The sequence below is a fragment of the Lottia gigantea genome (assembly GCF_000327385.1).
Source record: "Lottia gigantea unplaced genomic scaffold LOTGIsca_322, whole genome shotgun sequence".
NCBI classification, from domain to species: domain Eukaryota; kingdom Metazoa; phylum Mollusca; class Gastropoda; family Lottiidae; genus Lottia; species Lottia gigantea.
In genome coordinates, this window is record NW_008709080.1 from 46,102 (window position 1) to 68,041 (window position 21,940).

At 31.8% G+C, this 21,940-nt stretch overlaps 1 protein-coding gene across 1 annotated transcript in view; it reads right to left on the bottom strand.

The window, feature by feature from the left end:
• The window catches only part of LOTGIDRAFT_175627 (hypothetical protein), a gene marked incomplete at both ends in the record, with an annotated part of 48,015 nt that overhangs the window by 19,262 nt on the left and 6,813 nt on the right, over positions 1-21,940 (bottom strand). The window contains 29 exons of the mRNA XM_009058119.1: positions 1,265-1,339; positions 1,708-1,845; positions 2,388-2,540; positions 3,627-3,731; positions 3,978-4,046; positions 4,359-4,490; positions 5,029-5,240; positions 5,400-5,548; positions 6,464-6,549; positions 6,986-7,060; positions 7,441-7,569; positions 8,819-8,894; positions 10,342-10,415; positions 10,586-10,655; positions 11,082-11,185; positions 12,591-12,656; positions 13,499-13,615; positions 13,894-13,983; positions 14,567-14,810; positions 15,051-15,170; positions 17,593-17,665; positions 17,788-17,908; positions 18,308-18,422; positions 18,598-18,626; positions 19,958-20,054; positions 20,414-20,490; positions 20,744-21,028; positions 21,089-21,093; positions 21,222-21,688. Coding sequence (XP_009056367.1) covers positions 1,265-1,339; positions 1,708-1,845; positions 2,388-2,540; positions 3,627-3,731; positions 3,978-4,046; positions 4,359-4,490; positions 5,029-5,240; positions 5,400-5,548; positions 6,464-6,549; positions 6,986-7,060; positions 7,441-7,569; positions 8,819-8,894; positions 10,342-10,415; positions 10,586-10,655; positions 11,082-11,185; positions 12,591-12,656; positions 13,499-13,615; positions 13,894-13,983; positions 14,567-14,810; positions 15,051-15,170; positions 17,593-17,665; positions 17,788-17,908; positions 18,308-18,422; positions 18,598-18,626; positions 19,958-20,054; positions 20,414-20,490; positions 20,744-21,028; positions 21,089-21,093; positions 21,222-21,688 — 3,553 coding nt within the window. The remainder of the gene's footprint in view (positions 1-1,264; positions 1,340-1,707; positions 1,846-2,387; positions 2,541-3,626; positions 3,732-3,977; positions 4,047-4,358; positions 4,491-5,028; positions 5,241-5,399; positions 5,549-6,463; positions 6,550-6,985; positions 7,061-7,440; positions 7,570-8,818; positions 8,895-10,341; positions 10,416-10,585; positions 10,656-11,081; positions 11,186-12,590; positions 12,657-13,498; positions 13,616-13,893; positions 13,984-14,566; positions 14,811-15,050; positions 15,171-17,592; positions 17,666-17,787; positions 17,909-18,307; positions 18,423-18,597; positions 18,627-19,957; positions 20,055-20,413; positions 20,491-20,743; positions 21,029-21,088; positions 21,094-21,221; positions 21,689-21,940) is intronic.

The following is a 21,940-nucleotide window of genomic DNA, read 5'->3' on the forward strand; positions in this document are numbered from 1 at the left end:
ACAATATTTGACTCACCTCTAATAAATGAATATCTTAAAGGTATGAGAACAATATTTGACTCACCTCTAATAAATGAATATCTTAAAGGTATGAGAACAATATTTGACTCACCTCTAATAAATGAATATGTTAATGGTATGAGAACAATATTTGACTCACCTCTAATAAATGAATATCTTAAAGATATGAGAACAATATTTGACTCACCTCTAATAAATGAATATCTTAAAGGTATGAGAACAATATTTGACTCACCTCTAATAAATGAATATCTTAAAGATATGAGAACAATATTTGACTCACCTCTAATAAATGAATATCTTAAAGATATGAGAACAATATTTGACTCACCTCTAATAAATGAATATGTTAATGGTATGAGAACAATATTTGACTCACCTCTAATAAATGAATATCTTAAAGATATGAGAACAATATTTTACTCACCTCTAATAAATGAATATCTTAAAGGTATGAGAACAATATTTGACTCACCTCTAATAAATGAATATTTTAAAGATATGAGAACAATATTTGACTCACCTCTAATAAATGAATATCTTAAAGGTATGAGAACAATATTTGACTCACCTCTAATAAATGAATATCTTAAAGATATGAGAACAATATTTGACTCACCTCTAATAAATGAATATGTTAATGGTATGAGAACAATATTTGACTCACCTCTAATAAATGAATATTTTAAAGATATGAGAACAATATTTGACTCACCTCTAATAAATGAATATCTTAAAGGTATGAGAACAATATTTGACTCACCTCTAATAAATGAATATTTTAAAGATATGAGAACAATATTTGACTCACCTCTAATAAATGAATATCTTAAAGGTATGAGAACAATATTTGACTCACCTCTAATAAATGAATAACTTAAAGATATGAGAACAATATTTGACTCACCTCTAATAAATGAATATCTTAAATATATGAGAACAATATTTGACTCACCTCTAATAAATGAATATGTTAATGGTATGAGAACAATATTTGACTCACCTCTAATAAATGAATATCTTACAGATATGAGAACAATATTTGACTCACCTCTAATAAATGAATATCTTACAGATATGAGAACAATATTTGACTCACCTCTAATAAATGAATATCTTAAATATATGAGAACAATATTTGACTCACCTCTAATAAATGAATATGTTAATGGTATGAGAACAATATTTGACTCACCTCTAATAAATGAATATTTTAAAGATATGAGAACAATATTTGACTCACCTCTAATAAATGAGATAAATAACGAGGTCGAATTAATAAGGATATAAAGGTTTGGGTCATATATACCATAGACGTCTAAAATTATAACATAAAATATATCAACATTAACATATAACATATAGAATTATATCAACACAGATCAACAAGGCTAACCGAAGACTCATTCTAAATCTGCCAACATCATGGCTATCCCCCCAAAATAATCTAGTACCCTAGGTTAGTGAGAGAGCATGTATCTTCAACTTCAACACTTCTGAACTGTAAAATTACTGAAGGCTTACTAAGTAAAACAATAATAATCTAAATTCCTATATTACTAGAGTTTTTCTTAATAGAATAGTAATATTGCCCTCGTCTTTAACACTAAACCTAGTTAAACTGTTAAACCTCACAGATTTTCAGTCTTCAAAGCGGTTCCCCTTAAAAAAAAAAAAGGGACTCACCAGAAGTTTCATCAAAACCTCAGGAAGATTAAACCTCCATTCTCGAATAAAAAACGAGAGTTGATAAATAAAACTACAGGTCACTTCAGCTTCTTGTAAACTTTGATCATAAAGAGTTATACATCCTGTTTCTAATGACTACAAAATATATTATTGTTTTCAAATTATATAAATTATTAACTCCTAGCATTCTAGGATTGAGGCCACGAACTATTAGTTGGTCATCAACATACTGAGCTGTTAAAGTACTGTGGAATCTATAACGTGTTCTGTAGCACACAGGTTCACAGTATCTCCATGTGAAAACAAATGATAACACTTTTTCACCTGTATCTCAATCTATCTCAATGACAAGATCCAAGGTTTAACAAACTTCCTCAGCTTAGAAAATGAAATAAATGGAGTTTTTTATGTTCTGTTTTTCTACACCCAATTTGGCTTATGAAAAGTGCAGTGTGCAATGAGGGTAATTTTGCCAGAACAGCAGCCTTAGCCAACTCTTTTTTATTTCTAATTGTCTTGGGATCATTAACGTGTACAGCCTGTATCCCTAACCTAGCCTGTAGCACACATGGCCTCAATTTAGCCTGTAACCCTAACCTAGCCTGTAGCACACATGGCTTCAATTTATTATCCTCTTTTTTATCATCCCAACTTGGGCCACTGAGAAATAAACTAACCTGTTGAAGCCTCTCTTGATGAGCACCAAGAAAATTAAAGCAATCTTCCAGGAATGAGTAGCGTAAAGATGATAATAAGGTGGAATATAACTGAATACATAAACAATATACTCCTGACCAGTGGATACCATTGTTATTCTTCAAACTAGAATACTATAATAGAAGATAAATTGTTATTCTTCAAACTTAGAATACTATAATAGAAGATAAATTGTTATTCTTCAAACTAGAATACTGTAATAGAAGATAAATTCTTATTCTTCAAACTAGAATACTATAATAGAAGATAAATTGTTATTCTTCAAACTTAGAATACTGTAATAGAAGATAAATTGTTATTCTTCAAACTAGAATACTGTAATAGAAGATAAATTGTTATTCTTCAAACTTAGAATACTATAATAGAAGATAAATTGTTATTCTTCAAACTAGAATACTATAATAGAAGATAAATTGTTATTCTTCAAACTAGAATACTATAATAAGATAAATTGTTATTCTTCAAACTAGAATACTATAATAGAAGATAAATTATTATTCTTCAAACTAGAATACTATAATAGAAGATAAATTATTATTCTTCAAACTAGAATACTATGATAGAAGATAAATTGTTATTCTTCAAACTTAGAATACTATAATAGAAGATAAATTGTTATTCTTCAAACTAGAATACTATAATAGAAGATAAATTGTTATTCTTCAAACTAGAATACTATAATAGAAGATAAATTGTTATTCTTCAAACTAGAATACTATAATAGAAGATAAATTGTTATTCTTCAAACTAGAATACTATAATAGAAGATAAATTGTTATTCTTCAAACTAGAATACTATAATAGAAGATAAATTGTTATTCTTCAAACTAGAATACTATAATAGAAGATAAATTGTTATTCTTCAAACTAGAATACTATAATAGAAGATAAATTGTTATTCTTCAAACTAGAATACTGTAATAGAAGATAAATTGTTATTCTTCAAACTAGAATACTATAATAGAAGATAAATTGTTATTCTTCAAACTAGAATACTGTAATAGAAGATAAATTGTTATTCTTCAAACTAGAATACTGTAATAGAAGATAAATTGTTATTCTTCAAACTAGAATACTATAATAGAAGATAAATTGTTATTCTTCAAACTAGAATACTATAATAGAAGATAAATGACGATAGTGAAAGTCAAACTAGATCAATATGACTTGTAAGTTACATACAGTTCCCCCCTACCTACCTTTTTTTGAAAATGTTGACCATTTCTACCATCCTGGGAATAACATTTAGTTATAACTAAACAAGTATGGACAGCTAGGTTATTTAACGCCAACACGCTGGCTCCCTGTAATAAATAACATTTAGTTATAACTAAACAGGTTGAGATTTGAACTGGCTGCCCACAGAAATCGTTTTGTTCCTTTGATGTATAAGAATAAATGTTCCAGATAAATCTGTTGAGTATAAACAGTCTTGTATACATAGTTTTATAATCTTATTTTACTGGGTTTTAATAATATCAGGGTGGTCTGAAATTTTTGGAATATAGTGTCCAATAGTCAAATAGTGTTGAATTAAAAACTTAAAATACCTTTTCTGTTTCTGCTATGGTCAGTAACAGGAGGAATGCTGAATGAACATAAGACAGACCTTTCTGGGCCTAGAATAATGATAGGATTAGAATGAAAACCAGAAATTATCAGAAATAATTGTTAAGATCCAGGATAGGATGTATGAGAAAAGAAACAGAGAATGTTTTCTGTCTCTTATGATATATATAAAATATTAATTGCACATTATCCTGATATTCCAGAAAATCTCAACTGGATATTGATGTTACTTTAACAAATATTATTAAAGGGGGTGATTAATTTTAGACAAAAACCATATTAATTTAATTTCCATCTTAAATCACTGTTAAATTGTATTTAATAAAAACAATATAGAAGTAAAGTATTTCACAGTTGCCCACCTTGATATAAGTTTCCACAGAAGTTAATAAAGTTGGTAAAATGGAGTTCTGCTGTAAAACTGTCAACCAGATCGTAGAGTCGTTGATTGAATGGATTAATTCTTCCAATAAACAACAACAAACTATCTGTAACTGTAAATAAAATACAACAAACTATCTATAACTGTAAATAAAATACAACAAACTATCTGTAACTGTAAATAAACAACAACAAACTATCTGTAACTGTAAATAAAATACAACAAACTATCTGTAACTGTAAATAAACAACAACAAACTATCTGTAACTGTAAATAAAATACAACAAACTATCTGTAACTGTAAATAAACAACAACAAACTATCTGTAACTGTAAATAAAATACAACAAACTATCTGTAACTGTAAATAAAATACAACAAACTATCTGTCACTGTAAATAAAATACAACAAACTATCTGTAACTGTTAATAAACAACAACAAACTATCTGTCACTGTTAATAAACAACAACAAACTATCTGTAACTGTAAATAAAATACAAGAAAATATTTAATTTGACCTCCACTAGAATCAGTCCAGTGATGGCTATTACTATTAAAGAAAACTTGCTCACAGTATACAGCAATGTATAATTCTGTTTATTGATCATGTTTGCACTGATGCAAAATTTTAGTAAAAAACATCACCTACTTTTAATTTGACATCCAAGCCATTCTCTGAATCAGTTTTCTCTCCAGAACCAGACGTGGCTTCCTCTCCAGTTGTCGTCTGTTTCTCAAGTAATTCTTTTAAAGCAGGAAGTTGTCTGCTGCTCTGTAACAGGACCGCACATACTGTTGGCAGTAATGCTGATAGGTTATCTGCTGGTATTGCTGCAGTCACAAATAAAACATATTTTATATCTCCAATAAATAAATTATCTCAGAAAGTCAGTTTATTGTTCAACAACTATTCAACCATCTATTGAGATTCTGTAAATATTGAGGTCTGTCTGAGTTGATATCCCAGAGTTTCCTACCAGAGACTATTTATAATATTTATTTGGTTAAGTTTAAACTTACTATTATCTGGTGCTTGTAGTAAGGCAGTGAGAGAAGACAATAACCCGATCTGTACAGAAGGTATCAACATTTGGCTATTAGCAACAGTCATTAATACTAACTCCTGAAGTTTTAAACTCACAGCGCCAACTTTACTTTTACTGATACAACTACAATAATAAAAACATGTAAAAACTTCAGTAGGAACTTAGGCTGAAATAGATCAGTTGTCTGAAGATCTCTACTTGTTCAACTTCAGTAGAGATACAGGCTGAAATAGATCAGTTGTCTGAACATCTCTACTTGTCAAACTTCAGTAGGGATACAGGCTGAAATAGATCAGTTGTCTGAACATCTCTACTTGTCCAACTTCAGTAGGGATACAGGCTGAAATAGATCAGTTGTCTGAACATCTCTACTTGTCAAACTTCAGTAGGGATACAGGCTGAAATAGATCAGTTGTCTGAACATCTCTACTTGTCAAACTTCAGTAGGGATACAGGCTGAAATAGATCAGTTGTCTGAACATCTCTACTTGTCCAACTCCAGTAGGGATTCAGGCTGAAATAGATCAGTTGTCTGAACATCTCTACTTGTCCAACTCCAGTAGGGATTCAGGCTGAAATAGATCAGTTGTCTGAACATCTCTACTAGTCAAACTTCAGTAGGGATACAGGCTGAAATAGATCAGTTGTCTGAAGATCTCTATTTGTCCAACTTCAGTAGGGATACAGGCTGATATAGATCAGTTGTCTGAAGATCTCTACTTGTCCAACTTTAGTAGAAAAATATAAACTAGAGTTGTCCACAAGAGTTTCTAGTAGTATAAGTTGAATCATCCCTACAATATTTTTACTTGTAATATACTTAAATTGACAATGTTTCATAATTTTAGCCAAAAATTGTTCCATTATAAAAATCTGTACAAGCATGACAATTCCATCAATCAAAAATCTCGTCCAAGGAATGGCAAAATCGAGAGCAAGTTTAATATAGATAGGATTAGCAATTATTCTTGTCTCTAAAATATTTCACTATCTAACTGTTTAAAAATAAAAACAACTGATATCAATAATATTACATACCTGATGTTATATTTAATAAGAGTAAAATATAAAGCACTAGAAACAGACGCTAATTTCATATTTAATACTGTTAATTCATCTTGAAACTGAAATAAATAAATTAATTTAAAATAAAATCATTACTCAAGATAATTATTCATATGATATGATAGTCACAACTTTTATCTCATTTTAATCAAATTACATGACATTTCTGGGTCTGAGATAAATTAAATTACATGACATTTCTGGGTCTGAGATAAATTAAATTACATGACATTTCTGGGTCTGAGATAAATTAAAGGAAATTTGATTTCAGGATTTCCAACTAGGATTATATTTACAGCCTGTATCAAAAACACATGGTTATTATCTAATCTATAGGACAAGGTGCTGAGAAAATCTGAATGAAAAATCCACAAACATATCAACCTATTCATTTCTTTCAAAGTCATTTCTTTACTTCCAGGTGAGCATGAAAGGGGGGTAACTCTAATAATAAGTGTGATATATCAATGTTTATATAAAATATATTGTATTTACCTGTGATTCTATAGCCAATAACAAATCAGCTAATAATTCTTCTTTTAATTTATCATTGATTGATAATTCATCTACCTACAATATAAAATATATTCTGTTTGTTTTTATATTTTATCTTAAATGTTGAGCTTCATGGCATATATAGGCTGTGATCTTGTATTAGTCTTTATATATGAATTAAAACTCAACTATTAAACTTTTTAAAATTAACTTCTATCATTAAGTTTGAAGGTTTAACTTTCATTTAACCTTAATGGACTTAAATAAAACGAGGGATATTTTACATTTAGGAACTGTTGTAATAGAAATGTTTTTTTTTTATATTCATGGGCATAATTACAGATAGGGAGCTATAATTCATGTCTAAACTTTGTCGTATTTCAGGGCTCATATTGTATTAATAAGGACTTTATGGAATGACTAATTAGGGGAGAAAAACAAACACATAAACTGACCTTAAATTTAGAAACAGTTATCAGAAAGTTTTTCCAGGATAACAGCAGAATCAAGGCAGGATTTTCATTTAATTCATCCAACACGACTGTTTTCTTCTTTCCTTCAATTATCAAACTCTCCCTTACAAACTAGAAATATATATAATAATAATGCTGGTGTTTATTAGAAATATATATAATAATGATGCTGGTGTTTATTAGAAATATATATAATAATGATACTGGTGTTTATTAGAAATATATATAATAATGATGCTGGTGTTTATTAGAAATATATATAATAATGATACTGGTGTTTATTAGAAATATATATAATAATGATGCTGGTGTTTATTAGAAATATATATAATAATGATGCTGGTGTTTATTAGAAATATATATAATAATGATACTGGTGTTTATTAGAAATATATATAATAATGATACTGGTGTTTATTAGAAATATATATAATAATGATGCTGGTGTTTATTAGAAATATATATAATAATGATACTGGTGTTTATTAGAAATATATATAATAATGATGCTGGTGTTTATTAGAAATATATATAATAATGATACTGGTGTTTATTAGAAATATATATAATAATGATGCTGGTGTTTATTAGAAATATATATAATAATGATGCTGGTGTTTATTAGAAATATATATAATAATGATACTGGTGTTTATTAGAAATATATATAATAATGATACTGGTGTTTATTAGAAATATATATAATAATGATACTGGTGTTTATTAGAAATATATATAATAATGATACTGGTGTTTATTAGAAATATATATAATAATGATACTGGTGTTACTAGAAATATATATAATAATGATACTGGTGTTAATTAGAAATATATATAATAATGATACTGGTGTTTATTAGAAATATATATAATAATGATACTGGTGTTAATTAGAAATATATATAATAATGATACTGGTGTTTATTAGAAATATATATAATAATGATGCTGGTGTTTATTAGAAATATATATAATAATGATACTGGTGTTTATTAGAAATATATATAATATGCTGGTGTTTATTAGAAATATATATAATAATGATACTGGTGTTAATTAGAAATATATATAATAATGATACTGGTGTTTATTAGAAATATATATAGTAATGATGCTGGTGTTTATTAGAAATATATATAATAATGATGCTGGTGTTTATTAGAAATATATATAATAATGATGCTGGTGTTTATTAGAAATATATATAATAATGATGCTGGTGTTTATTAGAAACATATTTTAGTTGTATCAAAAACTGGTTACTGTAGAATAATTCTGACCGAAAAGAATAGAGACACTGGTTTTTAATTTATATAACACCTGAAAGATAACAACAAATAATTACAATATTTTCTCACCTGTGATATTTTTAACAATTTATTTTCTTTGGCTAAATTTTGACAACAACTTTTAAACTTTTTGTCTAACTTGGAACTGAAATACAACAGAGTGAAATCAATACAAAAATCTTTAAATTAGTAGATTTTTATTGAATATTGCCAGTAAACAATGTTCTTCAAGGCTATGTAGCGTCTTCAGCTCATTCAGTGGAATCAGAATAGAGGATTTGATGCTAGACACGCCATTGCTGGTCAATAAATAGGAAGGTAAAGTGAAAACGGAGTGTTGTGCATAGGGTTATGTCTCATTCTTGAAACAAATTATATTACTCTAGTAGGTATCCTGTAGAAACTAGAGTTAACTTGTCTGACCTTGACATAACATAACTTGTCTTGACATAACATAACTTGCCTTACCTTGACATAACATAACTTGTCTTGACATAACATAACTTGCCTTACCTTGACATAACATAACTTGTTTTACTTTGACATAACATAACTTGTCTTACCTCGACATAACATAACTTGTCTTGACATAACATAACTTGTCTTACCTTGACATAACATAACTTGTTTTACTTTGACATAACATACCTTGTTTTACTTTGACATAACATAACTTGTCTTACATTGACATAACATAACTTCTCTTACCTTGACATAACATAACTTGTCTTGACATAACATAACTTGCCTTACCTTGACATAACATAACTTGTTTTACCTTGACATAACATAACTTGTCTTACCTTGACATAACATAACTTGTTTTACCTTGACATAACATAACTTGTCTTGACATAACATAACTTGCCTTACCTTGACATAACATAACTTGTTTTACCTTGACATAACATAACTTGTTTTACCTTGACATAACATAACTTGTTTTACCTTGACATAACATAACTTGTCTTACCTTGACATAACATAACTAGTTTTACTTTGACATAACATGACTTGTCTTACCTTGACATAACATAACTTGTCTTACCTTGACATAACATAACTTGTCTTACCTTGACATAACTTGTCTTACCTCGACATAACATGACTTGTCTTACCTTGCCATAACATGACTTGTCTTACCTTGACATAACATAACTTGTCTTACCTTGCCATAACATGACTTGTCTTACCTTGACATAACATAACTTGTCTTACCTTGCCATAACATGACTTGTCTTACCTTGACATAACATGACTTGTCTTACCTTGACATAACATAACTTGTCTTACCTTGCCATAACATGACTTGTCTTACCTTGCCATAACATGACTTGTCTTACCTTGACAAAACATAACTTGTCTTACCTTGACATGACATAACTTGTCTTACCTTGCCATAACATGACTTGTCTTACCTTGCCATAACATGACTTGTCTTACCTTGACAAAACATAACTTGTCTTACCTTGACATGACATAACTTGTCTTACCTTGACATAACATAATTTGTCTCACCTTGACATAACATAACTTGTCTTACCTTGACACAACATAACTTGTCTTACCTTGACATAACATAATTCTCTTACCTTGACATAACATAAACTTCTTGAGCTAAAATTTTTAAACAATAGGCTACAGTTTTCATTTTATATATATCATACTGAAATATAAACAGAATAAATATGTTAGAATCACAACTCAAAAACAAGAATTTTCTTGATACATCACTGTAGATAAATATAAAAGCGAACAAATTTGATATTTAAATCATGTATCATTATAAAAAACATGAAAAACAGAAAAAATAACCCTAGAAATATCTTATCATACCTGACCAGTTTCTTCTGAAATTTCAAATCTTTGTTCCAGTGGACAAAAAATACTCAACCAAAATGACTCTCTGAAACCAAAAAATTAAGAAAATCAGACAGTTTCTATTACAAAAAAAATAATGATAGAATGTAAAATATCTACAATGTTTTGGTGAGAAATTTAAATTTGATTTGATCCTCTTTACAATATTATGTAGTTGTAAAATACTAATAAAAAATACCGTCTCAAAAGCAGTAATTTAAAGTGAATCCATTGTAAGTGACACATAGCAGACTGTAGAATTTTGAAGATCACAGGTGCAGCTGTCTCCCAAAATATTATCTTTTCTGTTATCTACCGAAAAAACCTCAGTGTAGTAGTGTTTTCATATGATGCTTTGAAAAGAATTAAGTTTCGAAAGCAAATCCGCTGAAAAATATCTGGGCAAACCAGTCTGCCTATTTCAAAACTGGATTATAATAATAAAAAAAAAATTAATTTTGATGAAACTCACTTGGATCTTAAAACTTCCATGGCTCTCTCTCGTAAACCGTTCCATAATGATTGGATGAAATCTGTACAGGCACACAGTAAATCTGGTGGACATTGATAGCTACCCTGCAATACAAAATATTTAATAAGGACATTGATAGCCACTCTCTAATACAAACAAAGTATTTAAATATGACATTGATAGCTACCCTGAAATACAAACAAAGTATTTAATAAGGACATTGATAGCTACCCTGAAATACAAACAAAGTATTTAATAAGGACATTGATAGCTACCCTGAAATACAAACAAAGTATTTAATAAGGACATTGATAGCTACCCTGAAATACAAACAAAGTATTTAAATATGACATTGATAGCTACCCTGAAATACAAACAAGTATTTAATAAGGACATTGATAGCTACCCTGTAATACAAACAAAGTATTTAAATATGACATTGATAGCTACCCTGAAATACAAACAAAGTATTTAAATATGACATTGATAGCTACCCTGAAATACAAACAAGTATTTAATAAGGACATTGATAGCTACCCTGTAATACAAACAAAGTATTTAATAAGGACATTGATAGCTACCCTGAAATACAAACAAAGTATTTAATAAGGACATTGATAGCTACCCTGAAATACAAACAAAGTATTTAAATATGACATTGATAGCTACCCTGACATACAAACAAAGTATTTAATAAGGACATTGATAGCTACCCTGAAATACAAACAAAGTATTTAATAAGGACATTGGTAGCTACCCTGAAATACAAACAAAGTATTTAATAAGGACATTGATAGCTACCCTGAAATACAAACAAAGTATTTAATAAGGACATTGATAGCTACCCTGAAATACAAACAAAGTATTTAAATATGACATTGATAGCTACCCTGAAATACAAACAAAGTATTTAAATATGACATTGATAGCTACCCTGAAATACAAACAAAGTATTTAAATATGACATTGATAGCTACCCTGAAATACAAACAAAGTATTTAATAAGGACATTGATAGCTACCCTGAAACATTGATAGCTACCCTGAAATACAAACAAAGTATGTAATAAGGACATTGATAGCTACCCTGAAATACAAACAAAGTATTTAATAAGGACATTGATAGCTACCCTGTAATACAAACAAAGTATTTAATAAGGACATTGATAGCTACCCTGAAATACAAACAAAGTATTTAATAAGGACATTGATAGCTACCCTGTAATACAAACAAAGTATTTAACTAAGACATTGATAGCTACACTGTAATACAGACATTAAGAATGGAGGGAGAGATATTTGCACCTTCACATATTGTCTTTGTTGTCAATCTTATCTGTATCATTGTAAGTAGCCAATGGCGCGCTACTTTTTCTTTGCTTGAAGCGTGTAGCTATTTTGATTGTAAGTTGCTATTAAGTGACTTTGTTAGAATTAAGTAACGATGGCCATATGTTTTTTAATGTTTGATATTCATACCTTCACAGTGGCAATAAAAAATATATCTTACTTGTTTTTTATTGTCCATTAGATTTAAAACTGTTTGTAGACAACTAGATTTACCTAGAGTAACATCCTGTAAATAAATTGAGTAACTTTATTCACTCTAATAACCAACAATTTCACACACAGTTATATCCTTTACAACATGCCGATGGTTTAACAAGTAACTTTCATGGGCAAATTGTTACTAAATGCTGTCAGAATACCGAGTTTCAAAGAGGAAACTTTCATAACAAAGTATTTGGTTGAATCAATATTTAAACAATTGGGCAACTATTGGAACAACAATATTCGATGGCATGTGAAGTCATGTCACCCACCTAAAACCTGAAACAAGATAGTGTGGCAAGTTTTACATTGACAATATCGATGTAGATGTCAGTGACTCCAAAGGTTTCATATACAGAGAGTAAATGTTTCGACAGAATTCACCTATTTATAAATAATATGTAATGTTGGACGGTCCACATTTCTTATAAACTCTGAAGACTGCCTTGTAGACAAGTACATCCAGAACAGGTATACACTCTGATGACTGCCTTGTAGACAAGTACATCCAGAACAGGTATACACTCTGATGACTGCCTGGTAGACATGTACATCCAGAAAAGGTATAAACTTTGATGACTCTGCCTGGTAGACAAATATTTTACCAAATTTGAGAAGCATTGTTGTAGGTGTATCCACAAGGACAAGGCATGCTAACACCTTGAAAACACCTGATGTTATTAATGCCATATCCCTCTCATTAGGGCTGGACGATATTGGTAAAAGTGGATATCACAAAATTTAAGCATTAATATATCACGAGATATGATATTGTTTATTTGCCGTTAAAGTTTTTCAATTCAGCATCCCTTTCACAATCTCTCACAGAATCTACATCGTGGTATATATATAATTTATCTATTTTACCTTTTTACTGTCAGTAGAATCAGGAGTTTGCACATTTAAAAATATTTCTATTAATCCCGGTTGGTATTCGATACAAACTGATAAAAACTCTAAAATTACCACTTTTAATCTTAAATCCTACAAAATATTCAAAACTTTTTAAATAGTTATTTTCTCATAAAATTACCAAAATAAGAAGCAGTTTTGGACAAGAAATTTCTCAAGGTTGAAGGAAAGCCAATTTAATTCTATTGCACAAATAAGTCTTTTTTTTGACTGCAGCATGAGTATTCAGCACCCCCAAAAACCAACATCTTTCACACAGTAAACCAATAAATCATTTTTATGAAAAATTTGAATTCAAGTTTTCAGTGACCAAAGCCCTAGGGTTGAAATAATTTAAAATAAAAACTAACCTCGGATAGAGCTGAGAGTCTTGTTAAAAACATATCTCTAACAGGTTCAGCTTCTGGTCCTAAACAAGCTAATATAGACATTGGTGATACCTGAAATAATATTAACAGACATAATGAGAGTAGGTGTAGATTTACTAGTTATATTGTCATATATCTATAATATAGTGTAAAATCAGAGTGAAAACAGGACTGTTATAAGAAAATGAAGATGATAAAACAAGGATTACTCCCTCTATCTGTCTATTGACATTATTGTATAAACCACTATATTCTTCGCAATAACAAAATGAATATATCACACAACAGTTCTGTCCCTGGGTTTGAAACACAGGTTCATACAGATCTTCTTTATATTGTTGGCCATTTGGGAGGTAATTATAACTCCTGTTCTTATGAACCAGGGCCCTGTTTCTCAAAGATTCCTACGACTGAACTTGTATGTTAAGTGAAGAAAAGCATTAATTTGGACTTATCAAAGCGTTAATTTATAATGTTAACGCGCATACATTAATCTACGATATTTTGAGAAATGGCGCGTTCTGTAAGGTATGGCTTAAAATTCAAACCTGATATATATACACAGCTTTACGGAACAACAATCACTGGTTAAACCTGATAAAATAAAATTAACATAGCTGATCTGCTTATTGACTAGAAATAAGTTGAAACTTACCATGGCCAATCGTTTAAGTAGAACCAAGGCGAGAGTTGGTAGTTTAGGGTTATGTCTATGATAAATATACTGGACGATTGTGGCTACAACATGTTGATGTTGACGTCCAGGTGGTTGTGATGATAGAGCCTGTTCAACAGGAGATATCGGCAAGTCTGGTGGTTTTAACAGTAGAAGCCTGTTTAACACAGAAAACGCGATCTGAATCAGTTCTATCTCTTCAATACCATCTCCTTCTGTAGCACTGGAAATAGAAATTAACCAGAACCTGAAACATGTTGAGTTTACTCTATTTTAATCTGTCTTCCTACAGAATACTTCAATCAAACACTAGGATGAACAATGAATTGCCTTCTTAGGATCATTACGATTATTTTATTATTGAACTGCTGACCATACAAACCGGCACACACACGTCTGGTTTTTACAAGAAGTTCAATACACAGTATTCAATATGTTTTATCAATATACTTATTGTACATACCTTCCCTGTTGTGACAGTGACATCTCTATATTATCAACTCCTATAGCTATAATTTCTAACAACGCTCGTCCAGCCTCGGTAAATAACATACTATATACACATACTTCTTGTAGCTGTATACTGTTAAAATAATTATATTTAAATATTAAAGTAACCCGAATGTACCCGAGATCTAGGTCAGCCTCGGGACTGGCAGTATCTGAGAAGAACTGTATTATCAACCTTTTCTTACCATGTCTGAGAGAATTTCAATGGCTGGTTTTCTTAGCTAATGATGTTCTACTTTCTATTAATCTAACCAGTACAAATCTGTAATAATTCAGCTGATTGCAGCTGCTTGTAATTGGCTCAGTTCTCCATTTGAGGATTTTGTACAGATTGTTGTTCTAGGTCCAAAACCAACAGTACTTAAGCACTTGACTCTGTCAGCAGCTAGGGAGCCGCGGTGGCTCAGTGAGTTAGACGCTTGCTCGCTAACCTGAAGGTCCAGGGTTCAATCCCGGCATAGGTCGAGATAATACCTTCAGATTTTTTAACCCATTTTCCCCCTGTTAGTGATGCAGGTAAGAGGGGCTGACATGGAAAAAGCGTCTAGTCGTTCGGATGGGACAATAAACCGAGGCCCCGTGTGCTACAGGCTGTGCACGTTAAAGATCCCTCGACAGTTGGAAATCGAAAAAGAGTAGGCTAATGCCGCTGTCCTGGCAAAATTTTTCCTCATTGCACCCTGCCCGTCTTCATTAGCCCACATGGTGCAGAAAAAGTAGGACGTAAAACTCCATTCATTTCATTTCATTTCATTTCATTTCATTTCTGTCAGCAGCTATTTATCTTTTATTTTCTAGCATTCATTGACCACAGAGGTCAGAATCATTGACCACAGAGGTCAGAATCATTGACCACAGAGGTCAGAATCATTGACCACAGAGGTCAGAATCATTGACCAGAGAGGTCAGAATCTATGACCACAGAGGTCAGAATCTTGACCAGAGAGGTCAGAATCTATGACCAGAGAGGTCAGAATCATTGACCAGAGAGGTCAGAATCTATGACCAGAGAGGTCAGAATCTATGACCACAGAGGTCAGAATCATTGACCACAGAGGTCAGAATCATTGACCAGAGAGGTCAGAATCATTCACCACAGAGGTCAGAATCTATGACCACATAGGTCAGAATCATTGACCACAGAGGTCTGAATCATTGACCACAGAGGTCAGAATCTATGACCACAGAGGTCAGAATCTATGACCAGAGAGGCCAGAATCAATGACCAGAGAGATCAGAATCTATGACAAGAGTGGTCAGAATCAATGACCAGAGAGGTCAGAATCTATGACCAAAGTGATCAGAATCTATGACCACAGAGGTCAGAATCTATGACCAGAGAGGCCAGAATCAATGACCAGAGATTTCAGAATCTATGACCACAGAGGTCAGAATCTATGACCACAGAGGTCAGAATCTATGACCAGAGAGGTCAGAATCTATGACCAGAGAGGTCAGAATCTATGACAAGAGAGGTCAGAATCTATGACCACAGAGGTCAGAATCTATGACCAGAGAGGTCAGAATCTATGACCACAGAGGTCAGAATCTATGACCAGAGAGGTCAGAATCCATGACCACAGAGGTCAGAATCTATGACCAGAGAGGTCAGAATCTATGACCAGAGTGATCAGAATCTATGACCAGAGAGGTCAGAATCTATGACCAGAGAGGTCAGAATCTATGACCAGAGAGGTCAGAATCTGTGACAAGAGAGGTCAGAATCTGTGACAAGAGAGGTCAGAATCTATTACCAGAGAGGTCAGAATCTGTGACAAGAGAGGTCAGAATCTATTACCAGAGAGGTCAGAATCTATTACCAGAGAGGTCAGAATCTGTGACTAGAGAGGCCAGAATCTATTACCAGAGAGGTCAGAATCTGTGGCTAGAGAGGTCAGAATCTATGACTAGAGAGGTCAGAATCTGTGACCAGAGAGGTCCGAATCTGTGACTAGAGAGGTCAGAATCTGTGGCTAGAGAGGTCAGAATCTGTGGCTAGAGAGGTCAGAATCTATGACCAGAGAGGTCAGAATCTATGACCACAGAGGTCAGAATCTATGACCAGAGAGGTCAGAATCTATGACAAGAGAGGTCAGAATCCATGACCACAGAGGTCAGAATCTATGACCAGAGAGGTCAGAATCTATGACCAGAGTGATCAGAATCTATGACCAGAGAGGTCAGAATCTATGACCAGAGAGGTCAGAATCTATGACCAGAGAGGTCAGAATCTGTGACAAGAGAGGTCAGAATCTGTGACAAGAGAGGTCAGAATCTATTACCAGAGAGGTCAGAATCTATTACCAGAGAGGTCAGAATCTGTGACTAGAGAGGTCAGAATCTATTACCAGAGAGGTCAGAGTCAGAATCTGTGAATCTGCGACCTTCAGGTTGATCAAAGTAGCTAGTAGTTGCCTCAGTTATCAACAACTGATCTAATGAGGTGACCAGAGAAAACTTTCAATTAATGAATGAATGTAAACTAAATCACTTACCCTTTTTTCTCAGCTTTCTTCTGTAGATGAAGAAAATTCAAGATTTTATGGAAAAGATCTAAACATTTTTGTCCTAGAAATAACAAAGAAATAATCAGAATTAAGTTGCAATAAATAACTTGAATGTAAATTGTGAGGAGTATATGTTGATAAATATATATATATATACATCCATACTTCAAATAAATAGTTTACCTAAAGCCTCACTACTTGAAGTTTGTGAAAAACGCCATTTTCTAAAGACAGGAAAAACTTCTCGCAGAACATATAATATAGTTGGCACCAGTTCTTCTTCTTGATTAGACTGTGTTAATGGCTGAAAGAGAATAAAATGGTTTATATAAGGATTCTGTTGTATAGTTTTGGCACCTGGTAAGTTTAACTGATGAATATATACACAAAATCTTCAAATTTAATGTTCAGTCTAAAAGGTAGTTTTCGTTTAAAATACATCTCCACAATATCAATATGATTTACAATAGGGTATGACCAGAATATAGGACAGAGGTATATCACAAAAATATCAAGCCTCTTTTAATTATTATTTGTACTTTTATAGATCTATTGGATTATAGAGGGATTCTGTTGTATAGTTATGACACCATTATTGGTCAAGTATGAGAGTATATTCTCTTATTGTCCATGTTCATTCTAAGAGGTAGTATTCTGTTCTACTAGACAATGTTTAAAAGAGATCTAGAAAGTTGTTCCCTACCTCAATAAGATTAGTAATAAAAACAAGAACAGCCTGTGTTAGAGGATATCTAGCTTCTATACATTCACTTCTAGCTAATATTGTACCATATAATCCAGCATGTAGACCACGCCCACTGAAAATATAAAACATTCACTTCTAGCTAATATTGTACCATATAATCCAGCATGTAGACCACGCCCACTGAAAATATAAAACATTCACTTCTAGCTAATATTGTACCATATAATCCAGCATGTAGACCACGCCCACTGAAAATATAAAACATTCACTTCTAGCTAATATTGTACCATATAATCCAGCATGTAGACCATGCCCACTGAAAATATAAAACATTCACTTCTAGCTAATATTGTACCATATAATCCAGCATGTAGACCATGCCCACTTAAAATATAAAACATTCACTTTTAGCTAATATTGTACTATATAATCCAGCATGTAGACCACGCCCACTGAAAATATAAAACATTCACTTCTAGCTAATATTGTACCATATAATCCAGCATGTAGACCACGCCCACTGAAAATATAAAACATTCACTTCTAGCTAGTAGTGTACTATATAATCCAGCATGTATACCACGCCCACTGAAAATAAAAAACATTCACTTCTAGCTGGTATTGTACTATAAAATCCAGCATGTAGACCACGCCCACTGAAAATATAAAACATTCACTTCTAGCTAATATTGTACCATATAATCCAGCATGTAGACTACGCCCACTGAAAATATAAAACATTCACTTCTAGCTAGTATTGTACCATATAATCCAGCATGTAGACCACGCCCACTGAAAATATAAAACATTCACTTCTAGCTAGTATTGTACCATATAATCCAGCATGTAGACCACGCCCACTGAAAATATAAAACATTCACTTCTAGCTAATATTGTACCATATAATCCAGCATGTAGACCACGCCCACTGAAAATATAAAACATTCACTTCTAGCTAGTATTGTACCATATAATCCAGCATGTAGACCACGCCCACTGAAAATATAAAACATTCACTTCTAGCTAATATTATACCATATAATCCAGCATGTAGACCACGGCCACTTAAAATATAAAACATTCACTTCTAGCTAGTATTGTACCATATAATCCAGCATGTAGACCACGCCCACTGAAAATATAAAACATTCACTTCTAGCTAATATTGTACCATATAATCCAGCATGTAGACCACGCCCACTGAAAATATAAAACATTCACTTCTAGCTAGTAGTGTACTATATAATCCAGCATGTATACCACGCCCACTGAAAATAAAAAACATTCACTTCTAGCTAGTATTGTACTATAAAATCCAGCATGTAGACCACGCCCACTGAAAATAAAAAACATTCACTTCTAGCTAATATTGTACCACATAATCCAGCATGTAGACCACGCCCACTGAAAATATAAAACATTCACTTCTAGCTAGTAGTGTACTATATAATCCAGCATGTATACCACGCCCACTGAAAATAAAAAACATTCACTTCTAGCTAGTATTGTACTATAAAATCCAGCATGTAGACCACGCCCACTGAAAATATAAAACATTCACTTCTAGCTAATATTGTACCATATAATCCAGCATGTAGACCACGCCCACTGAAAATCTAAAACATTCACTTCTAGCTAATATTGTACCATATAATCCAGCATGTAGACCACGCCCACTGAAAATATAAAACATTCACTTCTAGCTAATATTGTACCATATAATCCAGCATGTAGACCACGCCCACTGAAAATATAAAACATTCACTTCTAGCTAATATTGTACTATATAATCCAGCATGTAGACCACGCCCACTGAAAATATAAAACATTCACTTCTAGCTAATATTGTACTATATAATAATATAAATATTATGTCAATTCAATGATTTATTGATATATTTCAAAATCAAAACTTTCAAAATATATTCAGGAAAGAAATAAAGAAATTGAAAGTTTTGACAGAGATAATCACTCAGAATCCTGATCCAGGATTATCCTTACCCATTTACAGCTGGGTCAACTAGAACTGTTGTAAAAGTTTTTTTTTATTTTCATAATTAATTGGCACATTTTTTGAATTATAGAAAAGTTTTTACAACATACCTCAATATTTCACCAACGTTATCTAAATTCTCTGTCATGTAGGGTAAGAATCCTGTTTGTTTCATCGAGTGCCAAATCTAGAAATTAAGATTTGGGTGGAATGTGTTGAACAGAATAGATTAACATGGTGGATTGTGTTGAACAGGACAACTCTATAAAACACTGGATGTGGCATCAAAATTTTCTAACCTTGAGGGTGATTCAAATTCACAGCAAAAGGGTGTTAAGTGATGGTCTCAGAATGTATGGTACAAAGCTACATATGAAAACCAATACCGACAATTTTAAACTGCAAAATGTTGCAAATAATAAAGGTAATGTTTAACTTACAGGTTTAGGATGTTTAATAGCTGAACATTTTAAACATTCCATAGTATTACTGAGTAACTCTAACGGAGGCGGGGATAACGTACTGAATCTAAAATATAAACATTCCATAGTATTACTGAGTAACTCTAACGGAGGCGGGGATAACGTACTGAATCTATAATATAAACATTCCATAGTATTACTGAGTAACTCTAACGGAGGCGGGGATAACATACTGAATCTATAATATAAACATTCCATAGTATTACTGAGTAACTCTAACGGAGGGGGGATAACATACTGAATCTATAATATAAACATTCCATAGTATTACTGACTAACTCTAACGGAGGGGAGATAACATACTGAATCTAAAATATAAACATTCCATAGTATTACTGAGTAACTCTAACGGAGGGGGAGATAACATACTGAATCTATAATATAAACATTCCATAGTATTACTGAGTAACTCTTAACGGAGGCGGGGATAACGTACTGAATCTATAATATAAACATTCCATAGTATTACTGAGTAACTCTAACGGAGGGGGAGATAACGTACTGAATCTATAATATAAACATTCCATAGTATTACTGTTTAACTCTAACGGAGGCGGGGATAACATACTGAATCTATAATATAAACATTCCATAGTATTACTGAGTAACTCTAACAGAGGGGGAGATAACGTACTGAATCTAAAATATAAACATTCCATAGTATTACTGAGTAACTCTAACGGAGGGGGAGATAACGTACTGAATCTAAAATATAAACATTCCATAGTATTACTGAGTAACTCTAACGGAGGGGGAGATAACGTACTGAATCTATAATATAAACATTCCATAGTATTACTGAGTAACTCTAACGGAAGGGGGGATAACATACTGAATCTATAATATAAACATTCCATAGTATTACTGATTAACTCTAACGGAGGGGGAGATAACGTACTGAATCTATAATATAAACATTCCATAGTATTACTGTTTAACTCTAACGGAGGGGGGATAACATACTGAATCTATAATATAAACATTCCATAGTATTACTGAGTAACTCTAACGGAGGGGGAGATAACGTACTGAATCTAAAATATAAACATTCCATAGTATTACTGAGTAACTCTAACGGAGGGGGAGATAACGTACTGAATCTAAAATATAAACATTCCATAGTATTACTGAGTAAATCTAACGGAGGCGGGGAAA